The following is a 17,524-nucleotide window of genomic DNA, read 5'->3' as shown; positions in this document are numbered from 1 at the left end:
GTCTCGTGCAAGCTCATGCCAAAGTCTCTCCGCCGTGGTCTACGCTTCTGGAAGAATTTTCCGACCTCTTCCGTGCTCCATCTCTTGAAGTGCGCCACAATGTCACTCATCACATTGTGACAGTAGGAGCACCGGTGTTTGCACGTGCTCGTCGTCTCGCACCTGACCGTTACAAGATTGCACGGCAAGAATTCGAGCACATGCTTGAACTCGGATACGTCCGCCCCTCTTCCGGTGCCTGGTCATCACCGCTACACATGGTCCCCAAACCCTCAGGTGACTGGAGACCGTGCGGTGACTATCGCGCCCTCAACAAAGTGACGGTGCCGGACCGCTATCCGATACCGCACATCCAGGACTTCACGGCATTGCTGCACGGTTCCACCGTATTCAGCAAAATCGACCTAGTGAAGGCATACCACCAAATACCTGTCGATCCTTCCGACGTACCGAAGACTGCCATAATAACACCTTTTGGCATGTTTGAATACATACGGATGCCCTTCGGTCTACGAAACGCAGCAAAAACCTTTCAACGGTTCGTGGACCAGGTTCTTCGTGGTTTGACCTGCTGCTTCGCGTACATCGACGACATCCTCGTCTTCAGCACTTCAGCAGAAGATCACGAACTTCACCTGCGTCAGGTTTTCACGCGGCTCCGGAAATATGGACTTGTCGTCAACGGATCGAAGAGCGAGTTCGGAGTTTCCTCATTGGACTTCCTTGGCCATCGCGTGGATTCCCGTGGGATCTCTCCACCGACGGCGCGCGTGGAAGCTATATTGCAGTTTCCACGGCCAACAACTACGAAGAAGCTGCGTGGATTCCTCGGGCTTGCCAACTATTACCGCCGGTTTATTCCACACTGCGCGGCCTTCTTGCAACCGCTACATGCACTTCTGACCGGTCAAACGAAGCCGAACGCTTCCATGTCCTGGACAGACGACGCTGAGACAGCTTTCAGTTCCATCAAGGAAGCTCTGGCTAACGCAACGCTCCTCGTGCATCCGAAGAGCGACGCCATCACGTCACTCACCGTGGATGCCTCCGACGTCGCCATCGGAGCAGTCCTGCAGCAGTTGGTCGACGGAGTTTGGCAGCCGGTCGCTTTCTTCTCTAGGAAACTCTCACAGACCGAGTCCCGTTACAGCACGTTCGGTCGCGAACTACTCGCGGCCTATTTGGCTGTCAAGCATTTTCGTCACGTCCTCGAAGGTCGGCAATTCCATATCCTCACCGACCACAAGCCCCTCACGTCTACCTCGACCGCTACCAACTCTGCCCACACCCCACGTGAGATCCGCCAGCATGCCTACCTATCGGAGTTCACGAGCGATATCCGGCACATCAGTGGCAAAGACAACCCCGTGGCTGACGCACTATCCCGCGTAGAAATCAACGCAACGATGGATGAGCGCCCACCTGTCGACTTTGCAGCCATGGCGACTGCACAACAGGAGGACAGCGAACTTCAGGTTCTCCGACACCAAGACTCCCTCAAGTTCGAGGATTTCCAACTTCAGGCTGCGTGATTCCCCTCGTTTGTGACATGTCTACCGGTTGTCCCCGCCCGTACGTTCCAGCGCCATTTCTCCGCAGTGTCTTTGACGCCTTGCATTCCTTGTCGCACCCCGGCATACGTGCGACTCAACGCCTCATCACAGCGCGATATCTATGGCCACGTATTAACATCGACGTCCGCCGCTGGACACGTGCTTGTCTCAAGTGCCAGCAAACCAAAGTCCAGCGTCACACAGTCGGCCCACTGGGTACCTTCACACCTCCGGACTCACGGTTCAGTCACGTGCACCTGGACCTCCTAGGCCCTTTGCCCCCATCGGAAAACCGCCGGTATATATTAACGTGCGTAGACCGGTTCACGCGGTGGCCTGAGGCACTACCGCTCAACAACATCACCGCAGAGTCAGTTGCCCACGGACTCATCACCGTGTGGATAAGCCGCTACGGAGTTCCCAAGACCATCATAACGGATCGAGGTCGTCAATTTGACTCCGCGCTCTTCCGGACTTTGTCCCGCATGCTTGGTGTCAACCACATCAAGACGACAGCCAAGGGCGTAGCCAAGGGGGGGGGGGGGGGGGTTGGGTGGGTTCAACCCCCCCCCCCGAAATTTTTCAGTTTTGCTTGCGTATAAATACACGCACACATACAAACGCACGCACGAACATACATAAAGTATGGTTGAACACCCCCCCCCGAAAAAATTTTCTGGCTACGCCCCTGACGACAGCCTACCACCCTATGTCGAATGGCATGGTTGAGCGGTTTCACCGCCAACTCAAAGCCTCGCTCATGGACTCACGATCATTGATACCCTGGACGGAGCGACTGCCACTCGTCCTCCTCGCCCTTCGCAGCACGATACGCACGGACGCTTCTTGCTCCTCAGCTGAGCTCGTTTTTGGCACGACCTTAAGGCTTCCTGGCCAGTTTTTCGACGTGTCTCCGGTACCACCAATGGACGTTGCTGATTATGCCAGTCGCCTCAGGAACGCCATGAAAGACGTGTCTCCTATCCCACCACGTCAACACTCACGCCCAAGTTTCGTCAGTCGTGCTCTGCGGGATTGCACACACGTCTTCGTACGGCACGACGCTATCAGACCACCACTACAACCGCCTTACGACGGACCCTTTAGAGTCATCAAACGTTGCCCCAAGCATTTCGTCCTGTTAATGGACGCGAGGACAGTGTCTCCATTGACCGCATTAAGCCGGCCTTCCTCGACACCGACGCCGTCCTCCCAGACGACAAGCCATCCTCCAACACCAGAGGAACGCGCTTCGCAACAGTAGCAACTACCAGCTACTCATAAGGATCGCTCCTTCGCGCACTGGCTACCTCGCTAGAGGGGGGGCCCTATGGCGAGCCGTCAACGCGAGAGAAGACGACGAAGTTGTGCTTCAGCTGCTCCGCACGTTCGAGCCTAGCGCGTGAGAAGAAGACGCCCGCAAGAACGACAGCGGCTTTGGTTGTACATCGGAGAGCAAGCAGCAATAAAATATGTGTGAAAGTGAACGCCTCACGTCATCCCACATATGTACAGCGAGTAAGATTATTAGTGTTGCCAAGTCAAAAATAACAAACCCGCAACCGGAGGTTTCAAAACCCGCTAAAAACCGCTAAATTCACTATTTGTGCCCAACACGCACAGAATTTAAAAAATTCAAATAAACTTTTTCTTGACTCGAAGCTATTTACCGTAATATAACACAGTGATTTTTTTTAACTTTTACGGTGTTCGCTGTCTGCACAAACGCCTCGACAGCGTTATTGCGCTGAAGATTATAGCGCACTAAAAAAAATTCACAGCATATCCACAGGTGAATGATGAAGACCTTGGGCGAAGCTACTGAAGCAATCATGGTTACACCGTGAAATCTTCAGTGGTTTCGCCTAGCATTAATCAAAGCGATAGCCCAGTACATCATCAACGACGTGACAAACACTGTATATATTTATACAATAAATTTTATTAATCGTAAGTGGCAGCTAGACGTGGCTTCCTTTCCCCCTTCATTATAACGGCTTTATGGTCGGTGAAGAGATGTATCGGTGATGGGTTGTAGTGGGATGTTTTCAAAGACGAAGTAGTGGGCAGTTTGCAAAGGTGGCTTTTGTTCTCCCTTAATTATAACGGCTTTATGGGCGGTTAAGTAATGGATCGGTGATGGATCGTAGTGGGATGTTTGCAAAGACGAAGTAGTGGGCAGTTTGCAAAGGATCGCTGATAGGTCGTAGTGGGATGTTTGCAAAGACGAAGTAGTGGGCAGTTTGCAAAGATGGTTACGCCGGACAACGGAGACGTGACAAGGTGAGACTAAGAGGAGCTTCGCCCCTAAAACGCGGACAAAGGAAGGCGTGACACACACAGGCGCTAACTTGCAACAATGTTTATTTCGACAACAGGGAACCACATATATAGGCAACATGGCTTTTCTACCATCATCATTACACGCACTTTGCAAATTCAACTATCTTTACGTAGACAGGCTAACTCCTTACAGGAGAGGGCAATCGACGGTTTGGAAATACATTTATTTTTCAGCCTATCAATCAACTCAGCCTCGATAATTTCGCGGGTTAGCTGACCTCGGCTGGTATAACAATTGAACATTCCTGAAAAATGGGCATGCACGTGATATGAACATTGTTACTTGCGCTGGCACCTGAATTTCTGCAGTGCCTGCAGTGGACATCAAGGAACCCACCCCTTTTTTTTTTCACTTTGTAGTGGTGCTCCTTCAAACGCTCGTTAACGCACCGTCCACATTGACCCACATAATTCTTGCCACATGTTAATGGAAGCTTGTACACTACTGCATCAGCACATTCTACAAACCTATTTCTACGCTCCTTTCTGCACCCTTGCTTCTCCAATGAGGCAGGTCTGTGTTCTTCCGTGTTTTTGCGTGCGCTATAATCTTCAGTATGACATACCAACACGCTCAAAACGCCACGTTATTGCGCTACCTTATCCTTTAGGGAAACTTTCTTTTGGCTGACGGTTCGGAGACCCCGAGCATTTTCTTTTGTAGGCAACACCTCGGGTTCTTTCTGTTGGAACACGTCCACAGATTGCGGCGTTCGTTGGTTTGTAAGAGACCGCCTTCTTGCTTCAAAATCCTGCTGGTGGTCTCACTGGTGAAGAAGATCGAGACACTTGTTTCTAGGAAAGTTGAAAGGTTGATACCCAAGGGCGTTTCTATGAAATTCATTCCTTTTACAGCGAAAGCTGTTATGAGATCATTTCACCGGCCGTTTTCGGCGCCATAGTTGTCCGCCGCCGCCGCCGCCGGTGTCCTTAACCACTATCGCTCGAAATAAGAAAAAAAAGACGAAATAAGAAAAAAATTCCAGGATGGAACGAGGTTCGAACCTGCGTCCTCTGCGTGGGAGCCCAGTATTCAACCTCTGAGCCATACCGGTGTTTGAAACTGCTTTGCAAAAAGGTCCTATACAGGCTTCATGTCGGGAAGGAACCACATTACCATATGCAATATAGCGTGGTAGAAGAGTAAAATGTAAATGCGAATTGCGCAACGAGAAGGTTGTTCAATGCTTCCAATCCATTACAAAGGGCTCCGCCATAATTCTTCATCGTCATCAGGCACAGCATCAACAAAGTGCGCATAATGCCTTACATGAGTTTAGCAGGTACCACGGCTCTCCGTAGAATGACGAAAAATGGCATAATACCTACTTTCCTACTTCTCAAAAATTACAATGATTTATAGCATAGTGGGTTCCTCGCAAGTGCACTTGTATTAGTTGCCAAGGAAGCCCATAAGAGCATGATCCATTTCCTCGGGGTCTCAGTAAAGTTCTTCGCCCCCCCCTCCCCCTCTGTCTCTCTCTCCCACGTCAACGTACGTTATACAGCATGGCGGGAGAGGGACATAGCGACCGGGCGTCACCTAATGCAAATTACATAACTGGTGGGCCATTTAAAGCTTCCAACCCATTACAAAGGGTTGAGCCATAATTCTTCATCGTCATCAGTCGTCGCGTCAAAAAAGTGCGCATAATGCTTACAGACGTGTAGCTGGTGCCTCGCTTCTCCGCAGAATGACGGATAATGGCTTAGTAGGTGCTTCCGAACTTCACAAAAATTGTGATTTATGGCGTAGTGGGTACCTTGGTAGTGTACTTGTATTAGTAGCCCCAGAAGGCTTACAACGGTGCTTTAGAAACGCCGCTCTTCCTGCTTTCGCTGTGACTGTGCAGCGGTTTCAGCGCAGGCTTGGCGTTTTTTCGTTGCCGGAGTGCTTTCTTGCATGCAATCCTTCTGCATTTAATCTGCATGTAATGCAGACTGCCCTTCTGTTAGAGTTTGCTGAAAACTGCTTTCCTTCATTTCTTCGGTCACGTTCACTTCAGTGAAGTCATGCGGGCACAGGCATATTTTTCCTGCAGAAAAAAGACCCACAAAAGCCGCTGGGAAAAAACTAGAAAGGCTTCAAAAGCGCCAGAAATCCGGCCTCCCGCATTAAAACAATTTCGCCCGCTAAACATGATAAAAACCCGCCGAATTTAGCAGGAAAATCGCTAATTTGGCAACACTGCAGATGACTACAGAGACATCTTCAAATGTCGACTGACGACTGGCGACGAAGCTTCTCCCCTGCTTTTCAAGATTGGCCTCCTCCTCCATTATTGGTGGACGATTGCAAGAGGGCAAGGAGGTCCGTAGTTCAGGTACGGCACAGTACAATCGGCGCCGGGGCAGCACGTTGGACATTCCGCTGATGACGTGCCGGCCTCGTGGTTCTTGCTCCCCCTTCTTTTTCCCTCCGAAGCGCGCTGCCAGAGAACCTAAGGCAGGGAAAACCAGCAAGGTAACGGCCACGTTGCATCGGCAGGTGGAAGGAAGGAATGAGAGAAAGCGTTCGTCGAGTATCCCGCACGGGCTCAGCCGCTGCGGATGGCACACGTGCACACCTGTGCGCGTCGTTATACTCCCTCCTTTTAAGTGCAAAGCATTTCTTAGCAAACCTTTGGCACTTTGAGCGTTTCTATCTACGTACCTATCTATGTAGCCGCCTACGTCTAGGCGACCTCATGATCGCCTCCTTAACTTGGTGTAGACCAAAATTGGCATGGGAGGGTAAGAGGATTTGACGAATATGACTGTCTGGTCATGACATGAATGTCGCGAAAATCCTGTCGCGTACGTCGTCAAACCCTTTCCTCCAGACACCTGTGGCCCATACCCGTTTATCACGGGCCGCGGTGGACGTGTATGCGCCACAGGTGATTGACAGTTTATATCTACCCAGAAACGGCGATAACAGACAATGGCAATTTAAATGCGAGAGCGTTAAGAAAAACCGACATCGGCAGCGCTGACCCGATGAATGGAAAGAATAAAAAATAGGATCCCAGAAGGAATCGAACCCGAACATTCTGCGTGGCAATCAGGTATTCTACCACAAAGCCACGCCGGGTCTATAAAATGGTTTGGAAAAACAGCATATGCAGGCGTAATGTCCGTGCAACGTCAATTGTTTTTGTGGTGCTGGCTATCTAATTTTACAAGAAAGCAATAAACGCTACATATGTACTACTACGATACAGGCCTCGTATCAGATTAACGTCTGTGGTTCCAGTGTTGGCTTCGCTTTTATAAACAATTCTAATAAACATTAGATATTTATTACTATGATTCAGCAAGCTATATTGAAACATTGGTCGACCCAGGAGGAATATATTAACGAAAGTTGCCATAAAATACAGCATAGAAGTACTCGCTGACTGCTTCGCATTGAAACCGGTTCCCACAACGCGTGGGATCTGCCGAATTTTTTCGGGGAAGGACTGCCGGTCACAACAGTACCACGACAAGTTTTCTCTTTAGCCTGTGTGTGTGTGTGTGTGTGTGTGTGTGTGTGTGTGTGTGTGTGTGTGTGTGTGTGTGTGTGTGTGTGTGTGTGTGTGTGTGTGTGTGTGTGTGTGTGTGTGCGTGCGTGCGTGCGTGTGCGTGCGTGCGTGCGTGCGTGCGTGCGTGTGTGTGTGTGTGTGTGCGTGCGTGCGTGCGTGTGTGTGTGTGTGTGTGTGTGTGGTGTGTGCGTGCGTGCGTGCGTGTGTTGTGTGTGTGTGTGTGTGTGTGTGTGTGTGTGTGTGTGTGTGTGTGTGTGTGTGTGTGTGTGTGTGTGTGTGTGTGTGTGTGTGTGTGTGTGTGTGTGTGTGTGTCGCGTATTGTTTTCTCCAGGGTGAAGTTTGAATTACCCTGAAGAAGGACGTGGTGGAAGACCATTGCATCTTCAATTATTCGTGTGTTCATAAATTTGCGAGCGCCCTGAACAACCTCAGGAAGTCAAGATCACTCCGTAATAACCCATAGCATCTTGAATCATAGTCATTTGATTATTACTGCACGTAAAACCCTGGAAGTAACTTTTTTATGCAACAGGTTGTCATAGATGGAGTCGCAGCTCACTTACCCATCTCGAGCAAATGAAGTCAGCATCCTCATGGCCTCTGCGCTAACCTGTCGGTCTTCTTCATCGTAGTTAACAGAGTCCAAGAAGGGTATTCCGAAGAAGTATGGAATCTCTGTCCTGTGTGTCACTTCAGTCCACTTTGGGAGTTTAGACTTACGAGATCGATGTGCGAATACCATGCCGTAAATTTTACCATTTCTAGCCGAGTAATTCTCACTAAACACCCTGCTGGGACAGTACAAGTGATTCTTTCCCACGAAGTCTGCTGCTGCCTGTCTGTACGCTGACTTCTCTTTCGCCTGGGCATTCTCCAAGTAGTCGAGGGCTATGGGAAAAATACTTTTTTTGACAAATTCCCCTAGTAAAGCTTCGACGTCTTGTACGAATTCCTCCCAGTCGTAACCCGACAGGTTGTCTAGAAGGAGGTCCTTGTTGGATTGCATGACGAAGGTAACTGCGCCCTCATTCTTGACTACAGAAACCATCGCATCGGCGACACGAAAGAGCCCCTTTTCAGTAGCAACCGAAGGCAAGTACGGGACAAGTTCTGTATTGAACGTTGGTAGAAATGCTAACCTACTCGGCGACGTGACATTTTCCGTGGCTTCAGCGATGTTGCTGGCTGACGAATTGCGTAGGCACTGCAGCACTTCATCCGGATGCGAAGTCAGGTTCTGCAAAGGATTCGCACATCCGAGCGCTTCGACGATGGCATTGCCAGTTCGGATGCTTTCGTCAACCGAGTCGACGTCCGCGTCGGTGCTCTCAGTACCGCTTATAAAGAACGCGCGACGAAAGAGGCCGGCGCTAAAGGCTGACATGAGATGTAAGTGAATAGCCATTGACCCGGAGCTCTCACCGAACAACGTAACGAGTTCGGGATCTCCGCCAAAGGCTCTGACGTTTCGCTGAACCCATTTCATCACCATCGCCTGATCCCAGAGGCCAACGTTTCCGGGCGCCCCTTTGTTGTTTGCGTCGAAAAACCCAAACATTCCCAAGCGAAAATTACAGGACACGACGACTACATCGTTGAGTGCGGCCAAGGGTGCAGCGTTGTATGAGGTCTCGAATGACGATCCAGTTTTGAAAAATCCGCCGTGAAACCACACTAGGACCGGCAGTTTCGTCGTCTCTGACGCTTGTGGCGTCCACACGTTTAGGTGAAGGCAGTTTTTGGAGAGAGCTGTCGGGATAAACCCAGGGAACTCTCGGTTGCGTGCAGGAATCTTTGACGGTCGTTGCGTCGTAAACATTTTCCCACGGGGATGCCGGCACAGGCTTGAGGAACCGAAGTTCTCCGACGGGCGGCGCGGCGTACGGAATTCCGAGGAATATTTCTATGTCTCTGCCTAAAACATTTTCACGTCGGCCGCGCACGCTTCCTTCCGTGGTCTTGACGACAATAGGGTCATCTGACAGTACTGTAGACATAAGCAGTGTCAATAAACAGGTTTCTACGGACGTATATGTAGTCCATCTGCCTCTGCGCGTGCTGCGGGGAAAAAAAAGAATTCGAGTGACTTTTTAGTAACTGCGGTTGCGAGGACAGTTGACGATCATCATTACTTTATTTCACCAGAATTGCAACAATTCAAGTGTAGCCGCATGTGGCGTCACTTATCCAACAACACGATTACGCGAATGCATGTGATCTGACGCTCTGTGTGCCTTGCTTTTATCCCTGTTTGTCCAATATCCAGCGCTCTCCCTATACCTTAAAGGGCCCCTCACCAGGCCACGTAGCAATTTTTAGTTAGACGCTGGAAGTTGTTGCGTGCCAAATGAGGAGCAGTATGCCGCAAGAATTTTTCAGATCGGTTCATTATGAGCTGAGAAAAACAATAATTTGTAGCGGCGCGAAACCATGATGAGAGGAGGCGAGTTTCAAACCCTTGCCACTCGCCCCGTGTAGCCTTGGCAAGCCAAATCCCTTCCCTGCACTCTTCACTTGACACATACGCATGAACACGTCATGCGCATGCATGGTCGCGTGCGCATGACGTGCCCGAGCCAGCCCGAGCACGCGAGCGGCGTTGCACGGCCGCTACCTTTTTTTTTTTTTTATGTAGCGGCCGTGGGCGTTTTGTCGGCGTTCTCTGTGGTGCACTGCCTGTTTCTGCGGGACGGGCATGAAAGTTGAGACATTTGTACGGGCCAAGGAGGTTAAGTGGCGGTATCATGAGCCAGTGCCGAATTAACGTTTACTTGGACGCGGTGGAATAAATCAGCATAATGAATGCTCGAACGCGCCAGAACATTACTTTCGTTTCCAGGGCTGGCGTCTGCGCGATGCGCTAACCGCGGGGACACGAACGCATGGGAAAGGGAGGCACACTAGCCGCGCATCTCGCTGCAATTCACGAAAAAAAAAATGAAAGAGACTCACACGTTCCCTTTGTGTGTCTCATTATTTTTCTCACGTTTTATTAATCTATTCAAGCAACAAATTACACAAACTACACACGTCGCGTCAAATAATTATCGCAGTGTCACGTGCTACTGTTGGCGACGTCAGAGCACAGTCGTCTACGTAGAGGAGCGACGTCACAGCGCTACCATCAACGCAGGGCCATTTTCTCATGTACGTCATCCCCTCATTCTCTAAAGCGCGCGCCCGCGAGAGGAAGGGCAAGCAGCGTTCACCTTGAAATTTGACCCATTTCCGCGGCGCGTAGCGTTGCAAATTTTGGCAGACGTGATCGTGAACGCCCAGTGTATGCATTGCGCTCGTTAGCTCAAAATTGTCAAACCTGGTGAGGGGCCCTTTAACTGTTATTAAGTTCAAACATAAGAATCAAGTTGTGGAGTGTTGAAGGATGACAATAATGTTTGCGACTAGTGCAGTGCATTGACAAGCACTGCATCAATTTATTCGTTGGATGCTGTGAAAGTCTCGAATCTCGAATCTAAAGCTCTCAAATCCAACCCAGTGCTGTCATCAAGAACAAATGCCCCCAATCGTCATAAAGCTTTAAATGATATTGAAGGCCGCATGCAGAATAGAGGGGGTAAAATGGGAAATAGTGAGCGCTTCACACACACACAGTAACGTTGTGATCACTCAATGAGTCCCTCAGTAACTGCTGCTGTGCACTATTAACCTTCGGTACCTTCGACACGCATTGCCAAGGTTGAGTCATTTAAAAAATGCTCTACTAAACGTCAAGTTGACTTAGTGCGGTCTTTAAAGTGTTTACGTACAGTCTTGAAGGAAACCGCACAACAGGGGTTCCGCAGTTTTTTCAGACCCACATGTGCCGCGTATTGGTGCATCTGTAATTCACAGAACTCAAGAATGCACTGTCCTCTAGAGGAAAGTGTAACTGCGTACCTCAGTTTGCCAGTGACTTGCAACTTTGTTGTTTTGGCGTTAGTAACCAACAGAGTTCAGCGGATTATCAATGAAGTTAGTTTACACTGTTTCAGTAATGCTCCCAGGACGATGTCGCTCCTCAGATAATCTTACGTAACATTACTTCGGTTTTGAGAGAAGTGCCCATCTATACAGGCAAAGCAAGTAGATTCGTACTCACCGTAACGTTTGAAACATGCCTACGTAGTGAACGGATCGCTAGTGGACATCTGGCAATGTAAGTGCAGCTATTTATAACCCTACAAAATTATATAGATTGTATAGATGGAAGATTTAAAACCGCGACTTCTACTCGGTGCTACTTTTTGTAGCATTGCTTTATTGCTATTTTTGTAGCATTGCGCACCTGTTCTTGTTGTGTTTTTATGCCTTCCGTGAGTGTTTTTCTGCACTGCCTGTGCAGCGCAATGTTCCCCAACCTTTGTTCAACATGTACCAACTAGCCCAAAGGGCTGTTTTACTGACCCATCTTGGCAGGAAGCGCACAACTCTTACAAGAAGACACGAAAGAAGAGACATATATATATATATATACATACGAAAACTCAGGGCAATGTTGACCTCTCTGTCTGCAATTTCTTCATATACGCTTTCGCTACAATGGTGTGATGGAAAAAACACACGGGACGAAAACACATCTAGCAAAGAGATTCGCTTTCCGAATGACTCATGCTATGGAATGCAGTGAATACACAATTCAAATGCCGGAATAAGCTGCAGCAGCTGTAAAGCGCTCGTTCGTCGGAACCCGTATAAACAGTCCAGGTAGTCAAATGCGCTTAGCCTACGCAGTTAACATGCTCAGCAAAAATGGCTTCACGAAGTGCAATAGTGCAATAACAAGAGCGCAGGTAACTGCCGAGAACGTAAAACCAGTTCTCGCGGCAGGCGTTGGTAGGCGAACCTAGGACGGAGAGGCCTAATTGAACAGCGTAATGCTTCCTTTCCCGTTTTCACATTATGCAACTAAATGCACTAGATTCCTTTAACCATGTATTTAAAAAGAAGCTGAAGTACAGATAGTAAAGAAACTTACATTTTTGTATATCCAAATGCGCTTGCAGAAGAGTGATAACTGTGGTTCAGCCAAGGATCCAAGCAAATTTCAGTGCGTGTAAAAAAGTTCCCTACTTTGAACCCTAATATTACCAATAAGATAGAAAGCACGAAAGTAGTTGTAAATAATTGATGACAATCAACAATTAAGCCAATATTTTTCTATGTGTCCCTCAGATGGCCACTATACTGAAGAGCCCATTCGGAGTTTGTGCGCTTGATTTTCGCAAGAACTTCGGCGGCTACATCCTGGAGCACCTGCGCCTCAACTCTGATTCTATATTGGTGAGTAACACTTTGAGATATTTTGAGATATTGGTGAGTAATGCTTTTGAGATATAAGAATTTGAGATCTTTTTTTTTTTCTAGCAGTGTGTAATCGCAAATACTGTCGCCACAGCAAGTCACGGCTTTCATCTCTAGAAACGATAAAATTCACAAAAAAGAATAAAAACTTGGAGGACGCTTCAGCTTCGCCCAAAAGAGTAGAACACGATAGCGTAATCGGGCTCCGTGTGCGTCGCCTTCTCAATTGGCCTGGTGTGCGACCGATGGCGGCGCTGCGAACGGCGCCTGTATGACGTCAGAGCGGGGATTCGCGCGCTTTCGTCTGCTACGTAGGCCCAGCGCCGTGTTGAAACCACCGTTGTGGTAAATCTCATCAAAAAGCCGTTCAAATGGTTATCTTGCGTATGGTGTCTACTGACGCTGTTCGAACAACCGTGGGTCTGCTTTTAATGTTCATTTAGGACCACAGCTCTTTGTTTCTTAGAACTGCGGCCGCTTGTCTCCGCGGCGAGTGCTGCGCAATGGTGAAGTACTGCTCTGTGCCTCAGTGTACTTCGTCCGCTCGTGAAAAGCTTTCGCAACTATCCTAAGGACCCAAAGCTGAAGAAGAAGTGGATAGTCAAGCTCAGAATGGGAAAGCGCCCCACGCCTTCACCGACCGTGTGCAGCAAGCACTTCGCGGACAGTGACTTCTGCTCCCCACGGTACGCGCCACTCTTAGGTAAGCTTGTGAATGCGTTTAAGCGCCCCGCCAATACTTAAGGCGTTTATTGCACGCAGGCTATAAGCATAGGCGACTTACAGCAGGTGTGGTGCCGTCCCACAACCTGCCGCGAAGGCCCCTAGACAAAAAGCCGACGACGCGGCCTCCGAATCGCCTCGCAGGAAAGCGCGCCTCGTGAGCTCATTCGAGCGGCGCAGGATATCTGAGATTACGGCTGCATTTAGATGGTGTACATACGTATTTTGCTTAGGAAGGCAAGCGTGCGCCTAGCGGACTGCTTATCATAAATTCATAAGTGAAACCTGTTGCCGCGGTTTAGTGCACATTCTCTAAAAGTTTTCACCTGAGGCAGTGCAGACACTTTTTTAAGAGCGGAACTCTTTAAGCTTTTTGTTAGGCTGCGTGGCGTGAAACTCGACCCAGCTTGCTTTTGCCACGTTAATCTCTGTGGCCCTGTGCGTGGTATAATCAGCGATTAACTATTTGTTATATTCTAATACCCATGCGACGGCCCTGTGCGGTGTTAACATGAACTACGACGTAATATCGTTCTCACTGAACCAACATTACGGGACAAACTGCGATCATGGGCATCGGCAGGGGGGTGTGCAACCAAGAAGACGGCACTTGCGCACTTGTTTGCAGGACGAGAGCTGCGATGGTGATGCGACCTCCGTTGACGGCCTCGACCGCGCGTTCAACAACGTGGCCTGCGTCGTACACCGCCTCGCCCTCGATGAGGCACGGCGACGTTTCACAAGCTTGTACATGCCGAAGACCGGCACGCTTACTGAAATATCGAAAGAAACACCCAAACTAAATAGTATCGTACGGCGGAAACAAGATAACGAGCGAGAACACTTACACATAGTTTCACTTTCTTACCGGTCACTTTCTGCGGTCAGTGGCATCGGCGCACTCTTCAGCCGTCCGGGGCATTTCTTGGCCCTGTCGATTGGGCCGTATAACTAAAACAAGTTCAAGCTTACACTCGAAAACATTCGTTGCAGGCGTTAGTTGACCGTCGCGAGGCTGTTCGTTCGATAAAGTCCCCGCCTGAAGCAGACGATCCGCATACAGGAGCAGCAGCTGCTGCAGCGCGGTTGAGAACGGAGTCCCCGCTCTGACGTCAGACGCGAGAGGCCAAGTGCTATCCTAGTTTCGGTTCTTGGTGAATGCCTCAACAATGCCGCAAGGAAACGAACGTCTGTACGCGTAACATTGGCCGTTTCAAACTATATATCCCAGAATGTCTGCTGTAAGTACAGATTGGAAGTGCCCACTACACATTGATGTTTTTCCCGAATCAGTGAATGGCCCACTACGCGTCCGTAAGGCAACACGCGAACCTACGCAGCTGCTCACTTTGTTTGTCTTTTGCTTATGATGATGACTAGATATGTCTGAGCGCTTCGTAATGGGTGGGCCTTTAAAACACCCACTCGTTGCGCCATTCACATGTTTTGACTCCTGGCGCGATTCTACGCTTCTGCCACGCAGTATTACATGCGTTAAGGAGACTCATCCTACTGCATGACATTGACATAGTGCTTTTTTCCGAAGCAGTTTAAAACAGTGGTGTGGCTCCGTGGTAGAACACCTGCTTTCCACGCAGAAGCCCTAGGTTCGATTCTCACTCCAACAGATCGTATTATTTGTTTCAATTGCATCTTTTATATATTTGCATCATTAATTTTATTTGCATTCAGTGCTGATGTTTCGCTCACAACCAACCACGCCGACACCGTAATTTCTGCGAAACGAGCTCTTTAAAGGCACACTAAAGAGAAACAATGAATCGGGCCTAGATCAATAAATTGTGCTCTGAGAACTCTAATGTCGTTAATTTCGCCATCATAGGTTTACTAATACAGGAGAAAATCGAGTTGAAAGTTTCATTTTCAAATTTCGCACCGGAATCTCTCCGCGTGACGTCACGGATTTCAAATTGTATTTATCGTATTTTGGCGCCATTGGCTCAACAAAATTACCCCAAACTTTGTATATTAAGTCAATGGCCCCCTCAGAGGACAATGTACTTCATTTTTACCACTTCGGAACTACGTAGTCCCTAGTAGGCGCCGTCAAACACGTGACGTCACAGCGAATGGTGCGGAAACTTCAAGGTGGCGTCGCCACCTACATTTTGTTTTTGCACGTTTTCTCGCTTACTAAGCGTCTTATCGTACTAAGCGTGGTGTTTTTGGTATCGTGAAAGAGTACTTCACTAATATGAGAGAAATCGTTTTGCTCTTTACTGTCCCTTTAACGCTATCGCGTTAAAAAGAACGGCAGAGACCAGCTAGCAGAGACCACCTACTCTGATCATCAACAGCGACTCTGGACACTCTTAGAAAGTCATTCGCTTTATGAACAGTTGATGAGCTTGAAAGTGCATATTTATTCCATTGAGGGCATTGAGGGAACTTTTCTGAGCACTTCATTATAGCATCTAGACACGCGAATGGCAGAAAGAAGACACAAAAAAAGATATTCACTTTAATGAGCATGACGCAACGAGCTCTCAGTACGTCGTCAAGTATGTCATCAAGAAAGGCAAGACTGTAAATACGCGAAATCTTGTCAGTTTGATTATAAATCAGTCTTTAAGAACCCTGAAACTACTTCGGGAAGAAGTTCATACACCATATGTAAGCCCCTCGCAAAACGCACTTGATAATGGTCTGTGAGGTACCAAAATTGTGACCTTATTAATGCGAGGCATCTTGGGCCTCGTTACAAGCATTCTGTGTTAAGTAGCAGGGTTGCCAGGCCGAAAAGACAAAATATAGCCAAGAAATCGGGAAAACTAGGTAAAAAGTAGCCAATTTGAGCCATAAGCATTAAAAGTAGCCAGAAGTAGCAAGGCGTGGGTGAAAAAAAGTGCGACGTTCTTAGCTAAGTGACTAAATTCGAGTCTTCTGGGGAAAATGTAAATATGTACAGCAAGTACACTTCAAAATCATATCTGAGAATAAACCATAAATTGTTGAATTCAGCAATAATTTCGTGCAGGATCAAAGTTTCTTGCACTATCGCAGAAATAGCATTCTCTTCACGCGTGACTCTTTTAGGGGCGAAGCTCCTTAAGGCGGCACCCGTTCGTCCCTCGTAGTCGTCGTAGTAGTGCGTAACAAGTCTTACGCTTTGACCTCCAAGGTGGTGCCGGTGGGAGATTTCTCCTGTGCGTTGTTGAACAATAAAAAATTCGCAGCGTGCGCGTTAACTAAAAGCCGAATTCTTCTGTCTCTCATTCCCCATTAGCAGCCATTGGCATGTTCCAATAGGAAACGTTAGTAGAAGTAGAAGTGTAAGTGTTAGCTAAAAGCCGACTTCTTCTGTCTCTCATTCCCATTAGCAGCCATTGTTTACCTCCAAGGTAGTGCCTGGTGAGATTTCTCCTGTGCGTGATTAAACAATAAAAATTTTGTTCAAAACGCCGTTGATTGATGAAATAAACCAACGAAAGACGCCAGATGTTTTGTAAAAGCAGAACGAAAGAACGCCAGATGTTTTTCTTAAAGTGTAGTAGTAGTAGTTGTATGTAGCCACCTCTCCCGATCGTCAACGGGCGAGGTGGACCGGCAACGGCGCGAGGACCCTGCCGTACGAGAGTTAAATCACACTAAAAGACATACTTTGCGGGCGATACACTCTAGTGAGCTTTCAACTTTCCGTCTTAATGTACATGATAAAGAAATTATTTCTACGAAAAACGCAAGGCACACCTTGAGCAATATATTTGGTTTTGGGACGCTAAATGGAACCATGAGGCGATGCGAAGCCGGAGCACTTGCACGATCGCGTTCCGTTGGCTTTCGTTGGGCATGCTACCGACCTCGCGTCGTGGAACGCGCGTCCTGTCTTCCCTCTAGCCTTGCCTTTAATTCGCACAGGTCGAACGGGGAATGCGGTCGCTCTTGGCGCTCTTTCGCTCGGGAGCGGACTTCTTCCTTGCATTTCACCGATCACAAGTGATAATGAAGGGACCACGTAAACCAACAGTACAATAAAAGTTTGATGTTTAATATATACACGATGTTTCACACTCTTTATATTATGTACTGGGCGCATTTCACGGAAGAGTTTCACGGTTTACAGATGATTCCCTCCGT

The 17,524-nt window shown here is 48.4% G+C and overlaps 2 protein-coding genes across 2 annotated transcripts in view; one reads left to right on the top strand and one right to left on the bottom strand.

Moving 5' to 3' along the window:
• Positions 1 to 7,961: 7,961 nt before the first annotated feature.
• LOC119394586 (cholinesterase-like) lies at positions 7,962 to 11,810 on the bottom strand. The gene is made up of 3 exons (XM_037661904.1): positions 11,807 to 11,810; positions 9,189 to 9,389; positions 7,962 to 9,106 (listed from the first exon to the last, which is right to left on the bottom strand). The coding sequence occupies exons 1-3, from the start codon at positions 11,808 to 11,810 to the stop codon at positions 7,962 to 7,964; spliced, it is 1,350 nt and encodes a 449-aa protein (XP_037517832.1).
• Positions 11,811 to 12,574: 764 nt separating this feature from the next.
• Positions 12,575 to 17,524, top strand: part of LOC125758584 (uncharacterized) — a 32,969-nt gene continuing 28,019 nt past the window's right edge. Inside the window, exon 1 of the mRNA XM_049415904.1 lies at positions 12,575 to 12,682. Within this exon, the coding sequence (XP_049271861.1) occupies positions 12,575 to 12,682 (108 nt within the window). The remainder of the gene's footprint in view (positions 12,683 to 17,524) is intronic.

This window comes from Rhipicephalus sanguineus, chromosome 5, assembly GCF_013339695.2.
Source record: "Rhipicephalus sanguineus isolate Rsan-2018 chromosome 5, BIME_Rsan_1.4, whole genome shotgun sequence".
Taxonomy (NCBI): Eukaryota; Metazoa; Arthropoda; class Arachnida; order Ixodida; family Ixodidae; genus Rhipicephalus; species Rhipicephalus sanguineus.
The sequence above is the reverse complement of the archived record's forward strand: the minus strand, read 5'-3'. Positions and strand labels throughout refer to the sequence as shown.

What these genes read in the sequence shown, in the direction of transcription:
- LOC119394586 (XM_037661904.1), bottom strand. An exon ending in AACGACCGTCAAAGATTCCT is followed by an intron (nt 9,107 to 9,188) that starts GCACGCAACCGA and finishes GGACGCCACAAG; the next exon opens with CGTCAGAGACGACGAAACTG.